The following is a 22757-nucleotide window of genomic DNA, read 5'->3' as shown; positions in this document are numbered from 1 at the left end:
CTTAAGTACAAAGTTACACCGTTTGTATTGTATCTAAACCCGTTGTCTTGCGTTATATGTTTGCAGACTTGACGATGAACCATTACAAATCTATAATTTACTAAAATTATTCTAGTTATTTCTAAAAGAAACATAGAAATGAGGGAAAAGAAATTAAAACTAGTTAATGCATACAAAATATGTCTTCAGAAATTCATTTATAATTTTTTTTTATTAAGACCTTGTCTTCGTGAAATGTTATATCGTAAGTTGTAATACAGTTTCATCTCGTGTTATGTACTTTACTTTTAAGAATTTATTTAATTACTGTTATTAGTTTTTATTTTATCTCTATGATAATACGGGTATCACCAGCTCACTATATGTTGCCTCCCCCAGTGGCACAGCCGTATATCTGCGGACTTACAATGCTAGAAACCGGATTTCGATACCCGTGATAGACAGAGCACAGATAGCCCATTGTGTTGCTTTGTGCTTAATTTGAAACACGAAAACAAACATTATTGGTTTTCTGTAGAATATTAACATTTGTTCATCAAATCTGAAAAAAAACATACTTCACGTGAAATAATCGCCACTTTGTAAGTATATTCTAAAAGCTTTGAAGTGTGGTAACATCTCAACTACCAAAATATAATCTAGTAATATAAGCTAACACATCAACCACCAAGATTCAACAGAGAATATAATCTAGTCAAAACGTTAAAATCTCAGTCATTTGAAGATTTCATTGAAAATGCAATCCATTAAAGTATTATCACTTCAACCACCAATATTTTATTAAAAACGTATTCTCATCAAATACAATATTTCATATCCAATGCAACACAATATAGTTTCAACACTTCAACTACCAAGAGTTAATGAGAAGTTAATCTGATAAATTCTATTAACGCCTCCAACCTACTGGGTTTCTTTACGAAAGTAATCGAGCAACACAAAGGTTTCATTTAATTAATAACCAAATTGTATTAGTAATACTGACTGCTGTTTTCAGCAACAAAAATGCAGTTGAAAATATTTTATGTGTTTGGAAATGAAACTGATAAAATAAATAACTATTAATATTTTAAATATTAACATAAAAATGGGTTATTAAAATGAGGTTTAACAACAATAATGTCACTCATTTTTCACATAAAGAGAATTAAAATTATTTCTTATTACTAACCTCAACAGAGGAAAGGTTAAATGGATCATTTTTCTCTGATTTAATCGTCTTTTCATAGGAAGGTTGTTGATAACCAGTTTGGCCATCCTGTACTGACTTCAGTGTCTTTTGAACTGAAGATTGTTGGATTCTTTCCTGGCCAAAACTTTGGTAAGCGTGCTGAAGGGTTGTATGCTGTATTAATTGTTGTGACTTGAAAACTTCCTGTCTTTCTTCGTACACCTGAGCTGTAATGTAATAAAATACATTTTTCAGAATGGGATCTTGATTATTAAAGTTGGCTTTTCAAAATAAATCAACATTTTAGGGGCTTTCTGATTTAAAAGGGGTTATCTACAAATTACGATATTAGACGGGATTACGAGAAAGGGCAAAGAAGAGCAATTGCCCCTACTTTATCTTGAGATATATTATACATTCAACATTCCTAATTATTAATTCAGACTTTTTTGCCCCTACCCAAATTCTGCCCATAATTACTACTTTGTACGTAAATAACAAATTATATAAAAATAAAGGTTCCCAAAGTTCACTTGTCACTGACTGAGACGAAGCTGAGTTTGAGTTATTAATAAATACACAAAACCATAACACAAACACTTCCACTGAATTAATTATGTTTTATTAAATCAAATCCTGTCATACCTTTAACCTCCCTCTGTATAGTGACAGTCAGAGAGGCTGTGCCTCTAGAGTTACTTGCTGTACATGTATAATCACCATGTTCTTCAGCAGTGAGGCCAGTAATGTGAAGAGTACACAAACCAGTATCAGGGTTATATGATACCTTGTGCCTGAAATACACAACAAATAATCATGGTTACACAATACTTGGTGGTATAGTAGATGACAAACAATCAGGGTTATACAATACTTGGTGATATAGTATATGACAAAAAACGAGGGTTATACAATACTTGTTGATATAGTAGATGACAAAAAACGAGGGTTATACAATACTTGGTGACATAGTAGATGACAAAAAACCAAGATTATACAATACTTGGTGATACAGTAGATAACAAACAACCAGGGTTATACAATACTTGGTGATACAGTAGATCATAAACAATCAGGGTTATACAATAACTGGTAATGTAGTGTATAACAGTGAGGATTACACATTACTTGGCGTCTGCAATAACACATGAAACAGTGTCCGAAACACAGAACTAATTTCTGTACTTCTGTTGAACAATATATACATAAAATCGCTGTTACATTCCTAAACAACAAAATATTAACAAGTCACAAAAGTAGAATACAGTAGTTGTTTTAAAAATATTCTCCCTTGCTACAGAAGCTGTAACTTGTAATAAAATAATGTTAGAAACTTATGTTTACAAAACTTTGTTGGTTAGTTCAAATAAGACTGAAAATAGGTTTATAAACACTTTATGTTTATTTATAGTTGAAGTTATACTTGACAAACTCCAATCTGGGAATGAAATAGTCTATACTAATTAATGTCCCTGGGGATCAAACTGCCATCAACACATGGAAAAATATTTTCTTATTCAAATCCTTTTGGCAAACAACCACCTTGTGTACCAAAAATAACTTGAACCTCGTGCAATACGACAGTTAAACAAACATAGCGGGAAGAAAGTCTAACTTCTTGTTGTTTATGTTCCTAGTTATCTAATTTATATTTTTCAAAGATTAATGTTGCCTTCCAACTTATCTCTTATTATCTGACCTTGTAGTTGCTAAGTATTTACGATATTAATGTTAGAAAGACCAAGAAGGTAAAATCTTCAACATGGATAAGCTATAATTTATTAATTCGTATAAAGAGTTGGTATGTTGGATAGATGAAAATGCTAATTATTAATTAATCCTTATTAATTTATTAACTAAGGCCCAGGGGGGTCAGATGGTTTAGGCGCTTGACTTGTAATATCAGGATTGAGATTGTGTCGCACGACACATACTCGCCCTTTCAGCCGGGGGACGTTATAATGTGACGGTCAATCCCACTATTTGTTGGTAAAAGAATAGTCCAAGAGTTGGCGGTGAGAAATAATGACTAGCTTCCTTCTCTCTAGTCTTCCACTGCTAAATTAGGGACGGCTAGCGCAGATAGTCCTCAGGTAGCTGTGCGCAAAATTCAATAAACAAACAATCTTTAACTAATCTAGACAAAGTTCACTGATCTTAGTACAACATAACAGGAACGAAGATCGTCAGTGCTTCCCAATAATAATAACTACGTGCTAGTTCTATATTGATGTTCCATGTTTGCTGTCCGTCACGGCTTGGTTTGTTTTGAATTTCGCGCAAAGCTACGCGAGGGCTATCTGCGATAGCCGTCTCTAATTTAGTAATGTAAGACTAGTGGGAAGGCAGCTAGTCATCACTACCCACTGCCAACTCTTGAGCTACCCTTTTACCAACAAATAGTGGAATTCACCATTACATTATAACGCTCCCACGACTGAAATGAGCGAGCATCTTTGGTGTGATAGGATTTCGAACCTGCGACCCTCGAATTACGAGTCGAGTGCCATAACCACTTGGCCATGCTGAACTACCCGTCACGGAATATGTGTTAATAAATTTATTTCATTCTATACGTGTGTGAAAACGCAACCTTCGATTTGTATTTATAGTTGGAAAATTGAGTGAACAGAGGATGCTGTTATAGTTTGATACTGAGGATGCTGTTATAGTTTGATACCAGTTGTAGCTTAGCTTCTCCTTTATTCTTCCCGAAAATGTTAAATTACTTTCAGTATTTTTAGATTGTAAAGCGAGACGTCTCCACACGAAGGACTTTTCTGGAATCAACAAAGTTTACATAGAAAACGTTAAAAACTCACCTTTGATCGTTTCTTATTGGCGTACCCTTTCTAGACCACACGACCTCTGGAGCTGGGTTTCCTCGCACGTAACACTCAAAGGTAGCATCTCCACCCTCAACGAATCGCTTAGCAACTGGAGGCTTTTCAAATACGGGCGGAGTAGCTTTAAGTGGTTGTTGCGTCGAAATAAACCTAAATAAATTGTTTTTTTTAAAGAAAGTCACTTCGAAATTCCTAATCTCACGACTTATTATATTAAATTATATATTATATTTAGAGAATTCATCGACAGTTTAGATACTTTACTATTTTATATCTTCTTTCTATCGATTTTAAAAAAGAATTGAAGTAAGTTACAAACTGGCAGACTTTGTAACATTTCTTTCATCGGCATCATTGGTCGCGAAGTTGCTTCAATAAATCTTGAAAGGAACTCAGCAAAACTTCGTGACACGCAGAAAACAGTGATCATATGCTTAGGGTTATTCGAACGTTGCACATTCTAACGGAGTAGTAAATTCATCGTTCTGGACACTATGTCACTATCTAAGTTTTATAAATAGTCATTTCAGTGCTTACATTACCAACCCGATACACCTACAGATAAAAATATACCTAAAGGCACAAAATTAGCGGAAGGGTTAAAATTACCCGTTATGAAAGCAATAAAACTAGCTTGTTGGTTAATGAGCAAAGTTAATTCAAGTAAACATAAATAACAATAATAAATACTTGGTTTAAAATTACTAAATAGTAGTGTGTTATTAATCCTTACTTTAATTCTGGCTTATACGTAACTTATATAAAATTACCTTCATCAACTTAACGTGGTTCGCACCACGACAGTATAACACACTTCGAGTCGTGTTCCATTACTACCACCAAAATAAAACCTACAGACCTTGAGTTACATTTGCTGATTTTCTTCATAGCACAGAGATATTTACTGAAATTATTGTTTTAAACTATAGGGGTTGAAACAATTTAAAACATAACTTGTATATTATAAATATCGTCTCACTCAGTACAATAACTGTAGTTTCACCCAGCTTAATGATACTGGACGAAACTTCTCGTCGACACTGGATATAGTAAAAATAGTGCGATTGGCAAATTGTTATTATTTGGTGTTTGATCAATAGATAAGTTTTTAGAATAAGTGCCGTTAAAAACTGAAATAAAAACCAATTGTCTTACAAATGTGTGTGTGTGTTTTCTTATAGCAAAGTCAGATCGAGCTTTCTGCTGAGTCCACTGAGGGGAATCGAACCCCATTTTAATGGGTCTTTGTAGCCTTCAAAATTATTTTGCTATTTAGATCCAACTGTTTGGGTTTTGTCGTCTTTTTAATATAACTGACCCTCACCAGTGAAACATTCAAGCAAAAACCACAAATCATCAACACAATTTCTTATTAATTCCTTTTTCAGTACTTGTCTTGAATTAGTGACCTTATATTTAGACTTCCAAAATATTTGTGCAAGAGCTATAAATGGCCAATGACGTTGAAAAAATATTATGCCCAGAATTAAAACCATACAAATACCCTTGCTCTAAGAGTTCATCACAACATACAATAAGGCATCGGCTTGGCTGTTTAACACATATATATTTAATTCGTCGAATTTTGACCATTTTACATGCGTTGCCATATCGTTTTCTAAGAAGAGATATTTTTGTAACGAGAGTATTAAACGATGTCAGGCCGAAGGAAGCGCCATATTGAAAGCTGTTGTTACGAAAGAGAACCCTCCAACCCCCGAAACAATGTAATAAAAGTGTAAATATTTTAATTATAATAAGGATGGATATGAAGTTCGTAAAGGTTCACAAGCTTCCAGCCACACCTCCAAATCAGCATCTGGTTGTCCTGAACAAGATGGCCAGTGAAACTGGAGCATAACCATCCCATTTGACAACTTAACTGCCAAAATGTACTCCTAGGGCTGGTCTCAAGTTATTAATGAATTTTAGTTTAATTGTTTTTGTGATGGTAAAAGCGAGTAGGGAATGATCAGTAGGTGGTTTAATAGATCCTTTTACCCGCCGAAGTGGCCCACAGACGTTAAAGTGCGAGAGTCACTGGTTTAAAAGTGTCACATAGAATAACTTATTTGAAATTCCACTTATTGTATAACAGATGATTACACTTTAGATATTACGTAAAGGGTGTTGAAAGAAAATACATTATTGTCACGTTAAATACTTTACCTAAAACATCTGCATGGTTATTAATGAATGAGAGCAGATACAGGTTACTACTGCGCTTCCCCTTGGGTTACCAGTAATTAACAGCAGCCTAGAACTCACTAAATAAAATGTTCCAGATAAACACACCATCCCAGAGGAAACAATAATTATAAAAATATATTTTTGTTTACAGATGAGTACAAGAGTTTTATTGGCCCGGCAATGCCAGGTGGTTGAGGCACTCGACTCTTAATCCAAGGGTTGCAGATTCAAATCCCCGCACACCAACATGCATGCCCTGTCACCTGTGAGAGCGTTATAATATAACGGCCAATCCCATTATTCGTTGGTAAAAGAGTAACCCAACAGTTGACGGTGAATGGTGGTGACTAGCTGCCTTCCTTCCAGTCCTACACTGCTAAATTAGGAACGGCTGATAGCCCTCCTGTAGCTTTGCGTGAAATTCAAAACAAAACAAACCAAGAGCTTTATTAACTAAGAGAGGATGGCATTACTTTAACACGTTGGCTGTCACATAATAAACTCAGTACAGGTATAATTAAACATTTAAAAGGTGTCGACAACCAATAATAGTGTTCCAAGCTCATACGCCACAAGAGAAAGATGGTTTCGAAACATAATTGTCTTTGACCCACCGATGTACCACACATTCCATAACTAAAAGTTGGTTGTGACTCGCCAGTGGGGCACATGACAGCATTTGTGTTAAGAAACTCTAACTTAATCAAGTTTTGGTTTCCATTGATGTCAGATATAAACGGTAACTGGTACCAAATAAATAATGATTTTTATTTATTTATATATTCATTTCTAAAGACACATTTAGTATTGTATATTAACTGATAATGTTAATGCATCAACATTTTCCATATTTAGCAGCGATAATTATAGAACTAGGGACACGAAAATAAATTTAGACAAAGTAGAAGCCATCTTCAGCCAAGAGAAGTTTATTTTTCAAATAGGGTGGTTGGCCTGTGGAATGGGTTGCCTTCAGATGTTTCGGAGGCAATACATTTTACTGGGTTTAAAACAAAACTTGATAAATATATGAATGATAAGGACTGGCTTTAATTTCTATTAAGTTGATTTATTTAATAGTTTTAGTTTGGCTTAGGTGATGGTACAGCCGAGATGGACCAACAGGTCCTTTGTTGTCCCTAAATATTATGTTATATTACATATATAGTAACTCAGAACATGAACTAGGTTATACAATCGCTCCTGAAAGCTGAGGCACCAAGCCATGAAGGAAAAAAAGCAACACAAGGACTTCACTTATTATTATTCTGGCAAGACTTCCCTGCTGTGCCTAAGCCAATCAGAAAATGAAGTTGAACAAAATACGTACATTGGGGCAATGACACATACAAGATCCGTCTGCTAATTACCAGTTACTTACTCTAAACCTGAAAGTTGCTGACCATTGCGGGAAAACATTCAACTACCAGATGTTATGTTATTAACCTAATTAACTCCCTTGAGAAACAGTGGGGCGGAGGGATAACTTGGAGACTAAGATAGCCTCAACCACCTTTTCTTGTGTTCTTTTTTCCAGAAAACTTACAAATGGATGGTAAATGTCAAAAATTCATCTTGCGCAAACATGTCAAATCATTTAAACTAAAATAATTCAACTATTAACGTGATCCTAAAACATATTTAAAAGTATATACACAAAAAATGAGGTGAGTGTTGTTAAAATTCAGTAATGTCGATGACCAGGTGGTTAAAGCAATCGACTCGTAATCTAAGGGTCGTAGTTTCAAATCCGGTCACACCAAACATGCTCACCATTTTAGCCATGGGGACGTTATAATGGGACGGTCAATCCTACTATTCCTTAGTAAAAAAGTAATCCAAGAGTTGGCGGTGGGTGGTGATGACTAGCTTCATTCCCTCTAGTCTGACACTGCTAAATTAGGAACGGCTAGCGCAGAAGGTCTTCGTGTAGCTTTGCGAGAAAATTCAAACCAAACCAATTCTTTTGGTCATTCCAATTAAAATTCCATCTTTAGACAGATATCACTGCTGTCTCAAGTCGTCACCCAAGTCAACATATCTGTTTGTTTGCTTTTATATATACAAGAACATTGCTACAATGATTTATCTGTGTTGTTCTGTATTAAACCCCGGTTTTCAGTGTTGTTAGTTCATAGACCACCGGTGTACTACAGGGAAGCGAGACAGTAAAGATGATGTACGGGACTGTAGAGGGTGTTGCAAAATCAAAGAATAACAACTCAAACCAAAACTAAACTAATATAAAGAAACACCTTTATACCTATACTAATTAAGAACCTAATATCTAACTGCAACGCCCCCTACATTCCCGTGCCCGTTTATACTCTCGTCCCTAAGACGAGTGCCCGGGAAAGGTCAGTTGCAAACTCTCTTTGTTAACCTGAAGAGGACCTAAGAAGGTCGAAACATTGTTCTCTACTTTATTTTAATAAAAGGTTTGATACCTATACCAGCCGTCCTGAAACACATTGTTATTTAAAGTGGATTTCTCGTCACCACGAACCGTTAACGTCACTTTATAACGCTCCCATAGCTGAAAGGGCTAGCATGTTCAGTGATGAAATTCAAACCCTCCACTCACAGGTTGCAAGTCGAGTGCCGTAACGACTGGGCCATGCTAGATGATTATTATAAACAGACTACAATTCTCTAAGATATACAGTTTAATAATACCAAATTCCTGCACATTTAATTATGAAGGAACTAAGGTCATGCCAGCTTAACGCTGTTCTTTGATTAACGTACTCGTGCATATGATGAGTCAGTAATTGTCCATAGGACATAATCCTAAGAACCCAACAGTAAAAACAAAGGAGAAAATGTTTTAATGATATGCGCAGGTTCAAAATTCACGGCACACCTAACTAGTCAGGTGGGACCCATGGGCATGTAGGGGGGGTCTTTTATTTACTGTTTGTTTAAGGGATTATTTTACTGATGATTCTTTACTTATCTTTTGTCGTGTTTTATTCCGCGAACGTCTGTAAAGCTTATTCCTTATACTTTTTACTTATTAGCAAAATTTCAATCCCATCTCAATGGTGAGGTTGAAAAATTTATCGCCTACTTGAGAGGGGGCGAATAAACCATTAAAGCTTTTTAAGAATACCTAAAACTTATAGGCGGTTTCTTTTCTTTTCTACATTCCCTAAGAAATAATTATTTTATAACATAAATCACTTTCAGTTGGGGGATTGAAAAAAAAAAATTTGGTTTACAGTCACGCCAGTAACTTTTCTTTTATAACAGTCATACCAGTAAATGTTATTTTATAACAGTCATACCAGTAAATTTTCTTATATCACAGTCATGCCAGTAAGTTTTCCTTTGTCCAAAAGTTGAATCAACAGCCTCGTTTGGTTTGTTTGCAATTTCGCGCAAAGCTACACGAGGGCTATCTGCGCTAGCCGTCCCTAATTTAACAATGTAAGACAAGAGGGAAGGCAGCTAGTCATCACCACCCACCGCCGACTCTTGGGCTACTCTTTTACCATGAATAGTGGGGTTGACCGTTACATTATAATGCCCCACGACTGAAAGGGCGAGTATGTTTGGTGTGACGGGGATTCAAACCTGCGACTTTCGGATTTTGAGTCGAGTGCCTTAACCACCTGTCCATGCCGGACCAAACAGTCTCGTCTTGACCTTCCAAAATGTAATCTTATTCTGCTAAATTTTGCAACGTTTTCATCGTTGCAATGAAGTTCGAAAAATTGTCTAACATTTCATTCATACCAGATACTAGCAATACTACAGTGCATCCAGTTTGTAATTATATTTTTAACAGTATCTAAAACTGTTTATGACATCACAGTTACGTCACTAAAAGCAATGGACTGTACAGGTTCTAGTTAAATATTGTCTCATATTTCTTCTACCACAAACTAGGTATATCCTTCTAAAATTAAGGACAAAATACTATTCTAAAAACAGACGTTTAAAATTGTCAACAGGAATCCATAGCTTTGGAAACAAAAAAGAAACGAATAAAGCCTCAGTATTAACGTATGATAACGCAACCACACACAGTTAGCTTGAACACTAGGTTCGAGTCGCCGATAAGCTACCGAACACGATTACTTATTTCTAATTGATGCTGTGTAACTATAATGGTTAAGTCTGCTACTCGGTTAGACTCAAGCTGACTCAGCCGTACCGGAAGAACGTAAAACGAAACGTTCCAAAATAGACTGTTCTACACGTTTGTAACCTGTCTAATGGAAGAACAAAATGTAACGCTTTTGTTTCCACGCATCAACGAATAAGATTCTTAATCTGATATTATAAGTATGTCACTACTAGATGTCGCGACAAAATGTTAAGAATGTCGCTGCTAGATGTTATCAAAGTTCTTTAAAGGTTTTATCTTAATTTCAAAGCGTTATAAACGTAACTGTTACACGACATTACCAGAAGTAATCAAATTAAAAGTAGTTTAAAACCTGTATTTTACTTTTAAATGCCACTACTAGATGTCACCACTAGAGATTGTTAAAGTTGTTTTAAGCCGATGTCTTGAGTTAGATTTGAAGAACTTGAGTAAGGAAGCGCTTCACGCTGATATAATAATAGGTAGAGAAACAGCAAACTCAACTGGATATAGCTAAACGGGTAAAACTTCAGGCTGAATTATTTATAGCATTAAAATTGTTGTTAAGCACAAACGTCCACAAAGGGTTATCTGTGCTCCGTCCACGGGGGTATCGAGAACTCAATTTTTTAGTGTTGTAAGCCCATATACTTACCGCTGAGCTAACAGGAAGGCGCAGGAAGAGTGTTTCTAACACTACTGACCTCCTATAACAGGACTGAAATACCTCATTGTTATAAAGCATCTGTATAAACTCTATACTTCAAGCTTTTCAGATTTGTGTTTATGCACAAGGCTATTCAACGGGCTATCTGCATTATGCCTACTAAGGATATCGAAAGTCCAATGCTTAGTTCTCAAGCTTATTGCTGAGCCACTGAAAACTTCTCATAGTTACAAAACTATAGTGATAGTTTCAAGTGTTATCGGTTCCATTCCGTTTACGAAAGAAGATTGTATTTACAAAAAGTGTTACGTTGTGACACGCCCGGTTTAACACCAAACTGTTCATAATCAAAATGCTTGTTAAATACCACTTCGCAGCTGGTATTTTAACCTTTCAAAGTTAGACGTCTCGGTAGCTCAGCAGTAAATCTGAGAGGTTTATAAACGTTAAAATTTGGATTTCAATATTTGCTGTCGGCATAACACGGATAGTCCATTGTAGAGCTTTCTGTTTAGCAACAAACAACTACGAAATACGACACGTAATACAAATTTATAACTTATAAGCTTCATTAGATGAGCAACATAGAAGGTATAAACCGTACCCTTTCCCAACTGACATCTATCTCTTGAGAAGTCGTGTGCAGAACATGCAGGCACCGTGCCTTGAACAAACAAAAAACATGATATAATTAGCAGAGCACTGAATAGAAGAATGAAACTTAAGCGAGTGTGGACAGCAAGTCCACACGAAAATCGTAAAATAACAGTCCTCATTTATTTGCTTAAATTACACCAGTTAATAAGAAATTGTTAAAATGTTACGTATATTTTGATGCGGCAAGGTTTTTATAAATATTGTAAGTATATATTTAACGTCTTACACGATTTAAGCGGTATCTTTTATTTACTGCACAAGTCTCTAGTTGATAAATATTTTGTGGTATAAAAATCTAAGAACCTAAATCAAAAAGAAGTTTTGAGAAAACCACTGTTTGATTTATTTTTTAATTAAAAGAAAAAAAATTAACAAATTCAAAATAATTTAATTTTTGTAAAAAAAATACATAAATAATCTGTGTAAATAATAGCACAGGATTACCTCATAGGTAAAATCAAAATATATGTTGAACACTACAACATACATGGCCAGGTGATTAGAGCGCTCGGCTCGTCACATCAAACATGCTCGCCCTCTCAGCAATGTTACGGTCAATCCCACTATTCGTTGGTAAAAGAATAGTCCAAGAATTGGCGGTGGGTGGTGATGACTAACTGCCTTCCCTCTAGTCTTACACTGCTAAATTATGAATGGCCAACGCAGATAGCCGTAGTTAAGATTTGCGCAAAATTCAAAAACAAACAAGCAAATAATAGAACGTATTAAACCTTAACATCATCACATACAATGTCGTTTTATAACATAATTATAGATGTGTGTGCATTTGTATGTATAATTTGTATGTGTTGGTAAATTAATTGTCATAATCTATCTAGTTGTGGTTGCTAGAAGCTGGATTTCGATACCAAACAAACAAACAAACCCACGTGCAGCCAGTATCGGTGTATAAGTATTATCACTAACATATCATGTATCATGTTGTATCATAACAAATATTTATGTTGAAGCTATTTGTGTATAACAAGTGAGAAGAACAGAATAATGAAAGAAACACGTGCAACAACACAGTGTATTATAACGGTAGTAAATCCCACTGTAATAGTAATATTACAAGTAAGCTAAATTTGCCCAAAATATAGTTTTAATCTAGACATGCGGAAATATGAAACACCGTGTTTAGAGCATTAATCATTATTACACTCTATAATGAAATTAAAAAAAGAAGTTATAAAGGAAATTGCATCAGTACACCAGTTTATCAACCAGGATTCGATAATTAACCAACCTATGAAAGGTGGTATACAACCTTTTCTTGACGGCATCAGTACACCAGTTTATCAACCAGGATTCGGTAATTAACCAACCTATGAAAGGTGGTATACAACCTTTTCTTGACGGCATCAGTACACCAGTTTAACAACCAGGATTCGATAATTAACCAACCTATGAAAGGTAGTATTCAACATTTTCTTGACGGCATCAGTACACCAGTTTATCAACCAGGATTCGATAATTAACCAACCTATGAAAGGTAGTATGCAACCTTTTCTTGACGGCATCAGTACACCAGTTTATCAACCAGGATTCGATAATTAACCAACCTATGAAAGGTAGTATTCAACATTTTCTTGACGGCATCAGTAAGTTTATCAACCAGGTAGTATACAACCTTTTCTTGGCGGCGTCAGTACACCAGTTTATCAACCAGGATTCGATAATTAACCAACCTATGAAAGGTAGTGTATAACCTATGCATGACAGCGTCAGTGCACCAGTTTATCATTCAGGACCAGAAAATTATAAACGTGTACGTGATGTGTTTTGTGATTTCCAGTATGATAAATATTATTTAAGTTAACTGACATTTATGTTAAAATTATCCTAAGTACATAACATGCTTAAAGAAATACAAGAATATGCAAAAAACTTTTATGTTCAAAACATAAAACATTGAGTTCGTATGAGCGAACTAACTAACCCGTAGAAACACTAGCATTAAAGTTTCCAAATAAACAAATTTCGCGCATGTGGTTCGGTCGAATTTTGCGCAAAACTACATGAAGGCTATTTGCGTTAGCCGTCCCTAATTTGACTACAAAGGCCCAGCATGGTCAGGTGGTTAAGGAACTCAACTCGTAATCCGAGGGCCGCGGGTTCGAATCTCCGTCAAGCCAAATATTCTCGTACTTTCAGCCCTGGGGGCGTTATAATGTACCGATCAATTCCACTGTTCGTTGGTAAAAGAGTAACCCAAGAGTTATCGGCGGGTGGTTATGACTAGCTGCCTTCCCTCTAGTCTTACACTGCTAAATTAGGGAAGGCTAGCACATTTTGCCCTCGTGTGGCTTTCCGCCAACTTAAAAACAAAACCAATTTAGCAATGTAAGACTAGATGATAGACAGCTAGTAATCACCACCCACCGGCAGCCTATGGGCTACTCTTTTACCAACGAACAGTGGGATTGTGCATCACATCATAACGCCCCCACGTCTGAAAGGGCGAACATGTTTCGTGGAAAGGAGATTCGAATCCGCGACCCCCAGATTGTGAGTCATGCGCGTTATCCACTTAACCTTTAGGTGTCCTATTTATAAGGTACAATAAGAATATTTGCTTTGTTTGTTTAACTGTTAAATTAATTCTTAGCCACCAGGGGTGAAAACAGGAATAAGAGATATTAAAGCAGTACATACACGGCTATGAATAAGTGAATTATTTGTATTTAGTTCAAGTATCGCTAAACTAAGAAGAAAAGTTTGTATCCATGTTTCTGGTAAAGCAATTAATATAGGACTAACAAGGTTGTTATAAAACATTGGTTATTGTTTACTTAAGACCATATTTAAACAACATTCGCTTAAACATATCACTAAACATGACACGTTAGAGAAGAACACTAAACAATATTACCTAACATGACACGTTAGAGAAGAACACTAAACAATATTACCTAACATGACACGTTAGAGAAGAACACTAAATAATATTACCTAACATGACACGTTACAGAAGAACAGTTAACAATATTACCTAACATGACACGTTCCAGAAGAACAGTTAACAATATTACCTAACATGACACGTTAGAGAAGAACAGTTAACAATATTACCTAACATGACATGTTACAGAAGAACACTAAACAATATTACCTAACATGACATGTTACAGTAGATCAGTTAACAATATTACCTAACATGATACGTTACAGAAGAACAGTTAACAATATTACCTAACATGACACGTTACAGAAGAACAGTTAACAATATTACCCATCATGACACGTTGCAGAAGAACAGTTAACAATATTACCTAACATGACATGTTACAGAAGAACACTAAACAATATTACCTAACATGATATGTTACAGTAGATCAGTTAACAATATTACCTAACATGACACGTTACAGAAGAACACTAAACAATATTACCTCACATGACACGTTCCAGAAGAACAGTTAACAATATTACCTCACATGACACGTTCCAGAAGAACAGTTAACAATATTACCTAACATGACACGTTAGAGAAGAACAGTTAACAATATTACCTAACATGACATGTTACAGAAGAACACTAAACAATATTACCTAACATGACATGTTACAGTAGATCAGTTAACAATATTACCTAACATGATACGTTACAGAAGAACAGTTAACAATATTACCTAACATGACACGTTACAGAAGAACAGTTAACAATATTACCTAACATGACACGTTACAGAAGAACAATTAACAATATTACCTAACATGACATGTTACAGTAGATCAGTTAACAATATCACTCAGCACGATAAGGTAAAGAAGAACATTAACAGTATTACCTAACATGACACGTTACAGAAGAACACTAAACAATATTACCTAACATGACACGTTACAGAAGAACAGTTAACAATATTACCTAACATGACACGTTACAGAAGAACAATTAAACAATTAACAATATTACCTAACATGATATGTTACAGTAGATCAGTTAACAATATTACCTAACATGACACGTTACAGAAGAACACTAAACAATATTACCTAACATGACATGTTACAGTAGATCAGTTAACAATATTACCTAACATGACACATTAGAGAAGAACACTAAATAATATTACCTAACATGACACGTTACAGAAGAACAGTTAACAATATTACCTAACATGACACGTTACAGAAGAACAGTTAACAATATATTACCTCACATGACACGTTCCAGAAGAACAGTTAACAATATTACCTCACATGACACATTCCAGAAGAACAGTTAACAATATTACCTAACATGACATGTTACAGAAGAACACTAAACAATATTACCTAACATGACATGTTACAGTAGATCAGTTAACAATATTACCTAACATGATACGTTACAGAAGAACAGTTAACAATATTACCTAACATGACACGTTACAGAAGAACAGTTAACAATATTACCTAACATGATACGTCACAGAAGAACAGTTAACAATATTACCTAACATGACATATTACAGAAGAACAGTTAACAATATTACCTAACATGATACGTTACAGAAGAACACTAAACAATATTACCTAACATGACATGTTACAGAAGAACAGTTAACAATATTACCTAACATAACACGTTACAAAGAACAATTAACAATATTACCTAACATGACATGTTACAGTAGATCAGTTAACAATATCACTCAGCACGATAAGGTAAAGAAGAACATTAACAGTATTACCTAACATGACACGTTACAGAAGAACACTAAACAATATTACCTAACATGACACGTTACAGAAGAACAGTTAACAATATTACCTAACATGACACGTTACAGAAGAACAGTTAACAATATTACCTAACATGACACGTTACAGAAGAACAGTTAACAATATTACCTAACATGACACGTTACAGAAGAACAGTTAACAATATTACCTAACATGACACGTTACAGAAGAACAGTTAACAATATTACCTAACATGACACGTTACAGAAGAACACTAAACAATATTACCTAACATGACACGTTACAGAAGAACAGTTAACAATATTACCTAACATGACACGTTACAGAAGAACAGTTAACAATATTACCTAACATGACACGTTACAGAAGAACAGTTAACAATATTACCTAACATGACACGTTACAGAAGAACACTAAACAATATTACCTAACATGACACGTTACAGAAGAACACTAAACAATATTACCTAACATGACATGTTACAGAAGAACACTAAACAATATTACCTAACATGACACGTTACAGAAGAACACTTAACAATATTACCTAACATGACAGGTTACAGAAGAACAGTTAACAATATTACCTAACATGACATGTTACAGAAGAACAGTTAACAATATTACCTAACATAACATGTTACAGAAGAATAGTTAACAATATCAATGTATCTCATTACGGCTAGTATGGGTATTAACACTTTTATTAATAAGGAAAGAACAACGTTTCAACCTTCCTAGGTCATCTTCAGGTCAAGAAAGAGAGTTTGAAAGTGACCGTTGCCGGACACATGTCTTACGGATGGGAGTATAAACGGGTACGGGATTGTAAAATATATTGCAAGTAGATGTTAGGTTATTAATTTGTATAGGTATAAAGGTGTTACTTTATATTGGTTTAATTTTGATTTTGATTGCTGTATAAGTAAGGCTTCTTTGATTTTGCGTTTCTTTATATTTGTTTCTCTACTTACTATATTGGTGTTTTCTATGGTTATGTTGTGTTTATTTGATTTGCAGTGTTCAAAAACGTGTGAAGGTGTTGTTTTTTTGTTATTTGAATCTAGTTTCTATTTTTCTGCTTGACAGCTATTTACTATGAATATTTAATAAGTATTTACTACAAAGACTTGACAGAAATTTACTATGATGTGAAAGCTATTTACAGTGAAGACTGGATAGGTCTTTACTTTGAAGATTTCAAAGGAATTTACTGTGAAGAATGGACAGGTATTTACTGTGAAGACCAGGCAAGTATTTACTACCAAAATCTACACAAGTATTTACTATGACGACTAGACAAATATTTACTATGAATAGTGGACAGATATATAGTATGAAGACTTCGCGCTTATTTACTATGAAGATTCGCGCTTATTTACTATGAAGATTCGCGCGTATTTACTATGATGACTGGACAGATATTTCCAATGAAAACTAGACAGGTGTTCACTATGAAGACTTAAAAGATATTTACTATGAAGATTTGAAAAAGAATTTAATATGAAGATTAGACAGCTAATTGCTATGAAGACCAGACAAGTATATACAATGGAGACTAGACAAGTCTTCACATGGAAGACTGGACAGCTATTTACTATGAATATTTCAAAGGTATTAAATCTCAAGACTGGGCATGTATGGACTACAAAGATTTGAAAGATATTTACTCTGATGGTTTGATTGGTATTTACTATGAAGATTTGCAAGGTATTTACTATTAAGATTTGCAAGGTATTTACTATGAAGATTTGAAAGATATTTAATGTGAAGAGTACAGGTCTTTATACTGAAGATATGAAAGGTATTTACAATGAAGATTGGAAAGGTATTTACTATGACGACTAAACAGGTATTTAGTATGAAGACTAAACAAGTATTTACTATGAAGAGTAGACAGGTATTTACTATGAAGGTTTGAAAGGTATTTACTATGACGACTAAACAGGTATTTAGTATGAAGACTAAACAAGTATTTACTATGAAGACTTGTCAAGTATTACTTATGAACAATGAACTAGTAGTTAGTAGGAAGACTTCAGAGGTATTTAGTGTGAAGACTAAACAAATATTAGGTATGAAGACTTGTAAGGTATTAACCATGAAGACTGGAGGTATTTACTTGGAAGACTTCAAAAGTATTTAGTGTGAAGACTATACAGGTATTTACTACGAAGAATAGACAGGTATTTTCTATGAAGACTGTACAAGTATTCAATATGGAGACTGGGCAGGTATTTACAATGAACACTAGACAGGTATTTACTATGAATATTTGAATGATATTTACTATGAAGACTTGTGAAGTATTTACTATAAAGACTAGACATGTATTTACAACGGAGACTAGACAAGTATTTACAAGGAAGAGTAGACAGGTATTTACTATGAAGATTTGAAAAGTATTTACTATAAAGACTAGACAGGTATTTAGTATGAAGACAAAACAAGTATTCATTAAAATGACTTGTCAGGTATTATCTGAATATTTACTAGGTATTTAAAATTTATTTATTTAAAAGGTATTTACTATTAAGTCTAGAATGGTATTTACTATGAAGACTAGACATGTATTTACTATAAAGATTTGAAAGGTATTTACTGTGAAGAGTAGATAGTATTTACTACAAAGGTTTGAAAGGTATTTACTTTGAAGACTAGACAGAAATTTACTATGAAGACTGGACAGGTATTTAATGTGAAGACTAAACAAGTATTTACTATGAAGACTTGTCAGGTATTAATTATGAAGAATGGACTAGTAGTTAGTAGGAAGACTTGAGAGGTATTTAGCACGAAGACTAAATAAGTATTTGGTATGAAGATTTGTCAGGGTTTAACCATGAAGAGTGGACAGTTATTTACTAGGAAGACTTCAAAAGTATTTAGTATCAAGACTATATAGGTATTTACTACGAAGAATAGACAGGTATTTACTTTGAAGACTGCACAGGTATTCACTATGGAGACTGGACAGGTACTTACTGTGAAGGTTTGACAGGTATCTACTTTGAAAACCAGACAATTAATTACTATGAACACTAGATATGCACTTACTTTCAAGAACAGACAGGTCTTTAATAAACAGATTTGAAAGTTATTTATTGAGAAGACTAGTCACGTATTTACTATGAAGATTAGACAAATATTTACTATGAAACTAGGCAGGTATTGGCTATTAAAACTTGACAGATATTTACTATGAAGACTTGTGAAGTATTTATTATGAAGACTTGACATTATTTACTGTGAAAACAAGACAGGTATTTATTCTGAAGGCTTGACAGATAGTGACTATGAAGACCTGAAAGGTATCTACTACGGAAACTAGAAAAGTAATAAGTACTTACTAGGTACTTACTACGAAGACTGTACACATCTTTACTATAAAGATTTGAAAGGTATTTACTGTGAAAACTGGACAGGCCTTTACAATTACGACTAGAATCGTACTTACTGTAAAGACTAGACAGGTGTTTACTATGAAGATTAAACAAGTATTTTCTATGAGAACCAGACAGGTATTTACTCTGAAGCCTTGACAAGTATTTACTGTGAAGACTTTACAGATATTTACTGTGAAGACTTTACAGATATTTACTATGAAGATTTTACAAGTATTTAATATGTTGACTTGACAAGTATTTACTATGAAGACTGGACAAGTATTTATAATGAAGGCTTGACAAGTATTTTCTATGAAGGCTGGAGTTATTAAATATTACACCCGTTGTTACCTACATTCGATTTGTTCAAAACAATTTACTAAATACGGCTAAAACTTACGTTTTGGTTTGTTGGATCACCATTCCCTGATCTGAAAAATCAAAAACAAAAGATGATATCACATATGCCCTACATATATATGTGTTCACATGCATGTATGTACGTAACTAATCAGAATAACGTTATGTCCAGCACCACAAAATGGGCGGGTGAGAATAAAATACGATCCTAGATTTTAGAGCAGTTGATTCAGTTTGAATATTTTGTTATAAAAATAATAAGATATAAATTTACGGTTATCTAAAATGTCACGTGCAAGTAAATTAAGAATATCAAAAAGCTTCAGATTTAAAACTTTATAATTTGATTTATTTTTATTTACCTTCAGAACAACTTCTGTGATTACAATAACTCTATATGATTAATGTAACTGTCAAAATGAGTGAGTTTTTTATACACAAATAAATAATGGAATAATACAGATTAATGATGTGTTAAGTTATGAGAAAACATGTGGTTCATAGCTACGGGAGAGAAACATAAAGATGACCAGCCTATACAGATAAGTCGTCATGAAATTCGCTGACTTTCACGTGAGACACACTTGCACCTGTCATATCTATAAAACGTTTCATTATACTTTAGACTCAATTTGAAATGTTTATTTCCAGTTTCTGTTCTACTCTGTTAAAGTCGAGGAAGGTGAAGATTAAGGATAGATAAATTCAGGCTTTCCTGGCCTTATGGTTATACACCTTAATACATGCTATTGTAAGCAAATCAGATGCATTTCTCTTTATCGATGAAGCATAGTATCTCGAGCCTAGAATAATAAGTAAAATCAACAGATACTGTTTATATTTTACTTTTTGTAAAATTATTCGTCTAATTATTAATTACGTTTTATCATAAATTTTATGACAATTAGTACATGTCGTTGTCGGTAAATAAATCAGTATTAATAAAATGGCCAAACAACAAATAACTGTTGTTTTTTTTTCTCTTAACTGTATCGCTGATTTCGCGATTAATTCAGATATTCTTTTCTATTTACAAAAAAATGTAATTTCTGTCGAAAAATACCAATATCAATTTTAAAACATCGTCATGACATACATAAAAAAGAAACTGTTTACGCGAGAAAAGACCAGTGCAATAACTATGCCTAATATATCGTGAACAAAACCTACCGTACAATGCACATAAGCCTGGAGAATCGTCAAAATGTGGCTAAGAAAGGCCTAAAGCAGACGGTTCCATACTGCAAAGCCTCACACTGTAGGCAAATTCTAAGAACGTGCGTAACGAAAAGAGATTCTAATTTTAGAAAGTCAGTGAGACCTCTGCTGTGGATCAACTTTCAAGCTGCCATTTTTGGAGCAGGTCCCCTCATTTTGAATCCCAACATCCTTAGCACTGGTTCAATGTATACTGCTGAATTTGGAGACAAACCATGAAAAAGAATAATTGTCGCAAACCTTCATAAAACCAGCAGCTTTAATCAGCTTCCAAAAGTCTTAATATCACGTAACCCCTTCGGCAAGTAAACCCATTACTTACAGATTCCTTAATCGTAACTACTCTCGTGAAACCACGAAAATGTCATATTTAAGATACGTTATTTTCAAAATTTCAAATCGTGTTTCACTTAGAGTACTGTATAGTAACGTTAAAGATTTCACACTGAAGATGGGATTCACATTAATGATTTCACGGTGAAGACTAGATACATGCTAATAGTTTCACACTGAATGTAGGATACATATTAATGGCTTAACACTGAATATGAGATTAACATCAGTGGTTTCACACTGAAAATGAGATTTACATTAATGTTTTCACACTGAAGATGGGATTAACATTAGTGGCTTCACCCTGAAAATGAGATTCACATTCGTATATTCACACTGAAGATGAAATTCGTATTAATGTTTCCACACCGAAGATGGGATTCACATTAATGGTTTCACACTAAAGTAACGATATGTTTACAAGTGTGACGAGAGGAATTACAATATTTCTCATTGCATTTCGTGATCTTGGAGAAACACTAGATTTAGTTACTAAAAACATGTTTCAGTACATACGTTAAATGTAATTTATTAAGCATTACAACACTGCTCTTCAGAAACGAAATATAAAATAACGCTAATTTTCTTTGTAGTTTTTGTTTATTTTGTTTGTTTGTTTTTTATTCTGTGCGAAGTTACACGAGGGCTTATCTGCGCTAGCCATCCCTAACTTAGCAGTGTAAAACTATAGGAAAGGCAGATAGTCATCACCACCCACCGCCAACTCTTGGGCTACCCTTTTACCAACGAAGAGTGGGACTGACCTTCACATTATTACGCCCCCACAGCTGAAAGGGCGAGCATGTTTGGTGCGATGGAGATTCGAACCCGCAACCCTCAAATTATGAGTCGAACACCTTATCTCACCTGGCCATGCCAGGCAGGTGTAATTTTTGGACAAGACGGTGAGATTTTGTTCTCCTTCCTAACTTAGCCTTCCAAAATAAATAAATTTTAAAATTTTGACATGCAGACTTAAGTCAGGTTTCATAAACAAGCAATAGGACTAAGGAATAATAAAGTATTAATAACCATTTACTACAAATTATTGAAAAGAGAAAAATAATTTGGCGATCCTCATTTGGAAAAACTTAGAACCATTAATTATATAGAATAAGGTAACATTAAGTAATTTCAATTT

General features: G+C 34.3%; 1 protein-coding gene across 1 annotated transcript in view; it reads right to left on the bottom strand.

Moving 5' to 3' along the window:
* Positions 1-21357, bottom strand: part of LOC143236072 (titin-like) — a 162224-nt gene extending 140867 nt beyond the window's left edge. The window contains 5 exon segments of the mRNA XM_076474339.1: positions 1172-1398; positions 1817-1965; positions 3994-4167; positions 20106-20136; positions 21236-21357. Coding sequence (XP_076330454.1) covers positions 1172-1398; positions 1817-1965; positions 3994-4167; positions 20106-20128 — 573 coding nt within the window. The 5' untranslated portion in view covers positions 20129-20136; positions 21236-21357.
* Between the last annotated feature and the right edge of the window lie 1400 nt (positions 21358-22757).

Source organism: Tachypleus tridentatus, chromosome 13, assembly GCF_004210375.1.
Source record: "Tachypleus tridentatus isolate NWPU-2018 chromosome 13, ASM421037v1, whole genome shotgun sequence".
NCBI classification, from domain to species: Eukaryota; Metazoa; Arthropoda; class Merostomata; order Xiphosura; family Limulidae; genus Tachypleus; species Tachypleus tridentatus.
The sequence above is the reverse complement of the archived record's forward strand: the minus strand, read 5'-3'. Positions and strand labels throughout refer to the sequence as shown.